This window comes from Leopardus geoffroyi, chromosome D1 (genome assembly GCF_018350155.1).
Source record: "Leopardus geoffroyi isolate Oge1 chromosome D1, O.geoffroyi_Oge1_pat1.0, whole genome shotgun sequence".
NCBI lineage: Eukaryota > Metazoa > Chordata > Mammalia > Carnivora > Felidae > Leopardus > Leopardus geoffroyi.
In genome coordinates this window covers 7,744,161-7,747,336 of record NC_059329.1, presented here as the reverse complement: position 1 = coordinate 7,747,336, position 3,176 = coordinate 7,744,161, and the positions used below count along the sequence as shown (strand labels likewise).

Genomic DNA, 3,176 nt, shown 5'->3' with positions numbered 1-3,176 from the left:
TCCGGGAATCAATGCCTTCTTTTCATATTTGGTAGCTTGTGCGGTTTCTCCTCCTTAGTGTGTGTGTGTGGGGGGGGGGGGGGGGGAGGGTGCAGGGTGGAGAGGGAAGACGCATCGTTCATTGACAATGAGAAATTATGTGATTTGTCATGCGCTTGGATTGTGTTATTAGTATTATAATAATTACTATAAATATTAATAATAAAGTATTATCAGCGTTATTTCTTCTTCCGAGACTTTCCTTGCCCAATATTTACAAATACCGCACAGTGCCTCGGCGGAGGAGAAACAGAGTGAGGGGAGGGCAGATACGGAAAGAAGGAAGAGGGAAGAGAAGCCAGAGAAAAGTGGGAGGGGAAGGACAGAGGGGGATAAAAGCAAGGAAGGCCAAGATGCTGGACATGAGGGAGAGGAGAGGAGAGAGGGGCTCAACAATCAGGACAGTACCACCGTTTGCAAAAGGCCCTCGCCAGCTGTGTCCAAACAGGAGGAGGCCGCGTGTGCTCCTTGCGGACTGGGGGCCGGTGGTGGAGGAGGAGGAGCGCGGGGACCCTGGCACGGGAGGCCGGGGGCCGAAGACGAAGAGGAGGCGTCGGAGGGGGCGCAGAAGGCGAAGTCCCGGGGCTGCCTCTCCAGCCGGGTTTCTTTGGCAGGGGCGGGGGCCTGGCCGCTCGCCGCTGGGGGCAGCCCCCGGCCGCCGCGGTTGCTGCTGCAGTGATCCCGCTCGTACTCCTCCTGAGCCCTCTGCATCTTCCGCTTCTTCATCCTCCGCTTGTGGATGTGGAAGGTGGAGAGGGACAGCACGATGAGGCAGAAGATGAGGGTGACCAGGACAATCAGCACCAGCGTGGACGAGAAGGACTGGAAGAGCTGCTGTCCCACCTGCGTGATGCAGGTGCCGCCGCCACTGCCGCCTGCACCCGGGCCACGGGCGCTCGCGTTGCCGCCGCCGCTGGCGTTGGGGGAGGCAAAGGTCCGGTTGAGGAGACACGGCGGCAGCGCCAGCCTCAGCTCCTTGGGCGCCCTGGCACTCATCGGCACTGGGCGGGGAGGGGCCGGGCCCACCACACTTCCTCTCCCGGGCACACCGTTCCCACCAGCCAGAAGGAGGACGGAGCCCACGCCACCCCAAACTACTCCCTGGTGCGGGAGAGGATGACGCGCGAGCCAAGGGCCGAGGGGGCCACCGCGGGCGGGCGAGCGAGCCGGCCGGGAGGCGAGCGGCGCGCAGGAGATCCTCTCCGGCCCCGCCTGGAACGCGAGTCCGCGCGCCCTTTTCCTTTCCCAAGGCACCAGGCTGCAAAGAGAACAGGCTGAGTTAGGACCCCGGCCGCTGCCCGGGGCCGTGCGGAGGGCCGGGAGGCTCCGCCAGCCCCGCAGAGCGGCCCCCCGGGCACGCTGCCCCAGCGGGGCGCCGCCCGCCGTCCCCACGGCCCGCGGACCCCGGCCCGCCCGCCCCCCGACCGCGCACCCGAGCCGCCGGCTTCGTGCTCGCGCCGCTCGCCGGGAAGGGGTCTGCGCCGGCACCGCGGAGGCACGGATTACTCAGCAGATAAGGCAGGCTTCCTGCGCCCTCCACAACTTTCTAATTGCAACCGACACACGGCCGCCGGGGAACGTGGTCCCCGCTTTCCAGAGCGCCGCCTCGCCTCTTTCCTTCGCCCTCCTAGTGGACGTCTTCCCGTGGATCCTGCCCTTCCCAGCACCCACCCCCCACAGCCCAGCGAGCCGACTCCGGTACGCAGGGCTCCCTTCTCTTCCCTCCCCCTCCAGACTCTCCTTCCCTGGCCGGCTTCAGGTCCCTTAAGTCCCGCGCCCCTGGGGGACCACAACAACCACATCCTACTCCGCCTCTGTCCGTGGTCACAGCTGACGCGCAGGATCGCGCTCCATCCTTTCTCCAGCCTTCTTCCCTGGTACCTCCCCCCAACCAAAAAAAAAAAAAAAAAAAAAAAAAAAAAAAAAACAGCAGCTGAAACACCTTTTTCAGCTAAAGCACATCCCCGCAAACGCCCCCTTGTCCCCATCTCCCGGTGCCCCGCACTGGGCAGCATCCTGCTCCTTTCTAGGGGGACTGGAAACGGAAGGCTAAGGGTTCTCGTCTGCAAAGTTTGGCGAACGGACCTTCTCTCCAGCCTTCCCGGCCCCAGCTCGAGGCTCTTCCCGGGCACCAGAGGTGGGGGGCGCGGCACCCAGCAGAGCCCCCCGGCCGTTCTCCGGAGGCAGCTGCTAACTGTTGCAGTGCGGAGCGGAGAGGAGGCGCGCGAGCCGGGGCTGGGCAGGGTGGGGGTCGTGGCTCCCACCAGGGGGGCCTGCGCAGGCCGCGGGAGCCGTCCTGCCCGCGGGCGTCCCGGGCCCCCGGCGGCCCGCCCGGAGCCTGCAGCCGCACCCCGTCCCTTACCTGGGGCCACCGGCTGGCTGCGGGGAGGGAGCCCCCGCCGCGCGGCTGCAGTGGCGGCTGCAGAAGGCGCGGAGTGAAGGGGCCGGAGACGGAGCCTCGCCGCCGCCGCCGCTGCCGCTTCGGGGAGCTCAGCTCGCAGCCTATTGCCAGAGAGGCCGGTGACGTCAGGCAGCCACCGCCAGGGCTCCGAGCCACCCCTCAGGCCCCCACCCCACCCTCATACCCCAACACCCCGGCCTGGCCGAGCGCGCCTCGGCCACACACATCCCCAGACTCCCTCTGCGTCCCCGCCAGGGGCCACCGACCGGGAGCAACCCCAGCAGCGCGCTCTGAGCAACCCACCTTCCGCCCTGCTCTGCCTGCGAAGGGCCGAAGCTTCAGTTCTGGGGCTGCCCGACTCCTCGCCCACGACCCTTTGCCACATGGTCCCGGCAACGCATTTTTTTAACACTCTAGACAGCCCGCCCCCCCCCCCCCCCCGCTCCCCGGGTACACATGAGGGTTTGTTATTGGTTTTTTTTTTTTTTTTCCCCCCTCCTGTCTCCGCTATGAGGATGGCTCTCCTCTGGGAGCCTGTCTATCCTGGCCCGGGCTCCGGGCAGAAACTGCGTGAAGGTGAGAAACGAGAGGGGCATTTCGGAACTCGGGAGGCAAAACATGAAATGACAAACGGAACGTGCATTTAACGTCCAACACTGCAAATGAACTGTTCTCCTCTCCACCCAGAGTCTTCACTCCACCGGGCTCGTGATCCCACCCTGCTCGCTCACACGTT

General features: G+C 65.3%; 2 protein-coding genes across 2 annotated transcripts; both read right to left on the bottom strand.

The window, feature by feature from the left end:
* Window positions 1–314: 314 nt before the first annotated feature.
* CD1H11orf87 (chromosome D1 C11orf87 homolog) lies at window positions 315–1,146 on the bottom strand. Its single transcript, XM_045482721.1, has one exon. The coding sequence runs from the start codon at window positions 1,033–1,035 to the stop codon at window positions 436–438; it is 600 nt and encodes a 199-aa protein (XP_045338677.1). The 5' UTR covers window positions 1,036–1,146; the 3' UTR covers window positions 315–435.
* LOC123602197 (collagen alpha-1(III) chain-like) lies at window positions 1,134–2,825 on the bottom strand. Its single transcript, XM_045486548.1, has 3 exons — window positions 2,744–2,825; window positions 2,125–2,541; window positions 1,134–1,297 (listed from the first exon to the last, which is right to left on the bottom strand). Exons 1-3 carry the CDS (start codon window positions 2,823–2,825, stop codon window positions 1,134–1,136), a joined length of 663 nt encoding a protein of 220 aa, XP_045342504.1.
* Between the last annotated feature and the right edge of the window lie 351 nt (window positions 2,826–3,176).

Bases quoted from the DNA above. Each gene is read 5' to 3' on its own strand.
- CD1H11orf87 (XM_045482721.1), bottom strand. From the start codon at position 1,035: ATGAGTGCCAGGGCGCCCAAGGAGCTGAGGCTGGCGCTGCCGCCGTGT.
- LOC123602197 (XM_045486548.1), bottom strand. From the start codon at position 2,825: ATGTGGCAAAGGGTCGTGGGCGAGGAGTCGGGCAGCCCCAGAACTGAA. The intron at 2,542-2,743 runs GTGGGTTGCTCA...CTCTGGCAATAG, and splicing joins CAGGCAGAGCAGGGCGGAAG to GCTGCGAGCTGAGCTCCCCG. The intron at 1,298-2,124 runs GTCCGTTCGCCA...TTCTCTTTGCAG, and splicing joins CCGGGAAGGCTGGAGAGAAG to CCTGGTGCCTTGGGAAAGGA.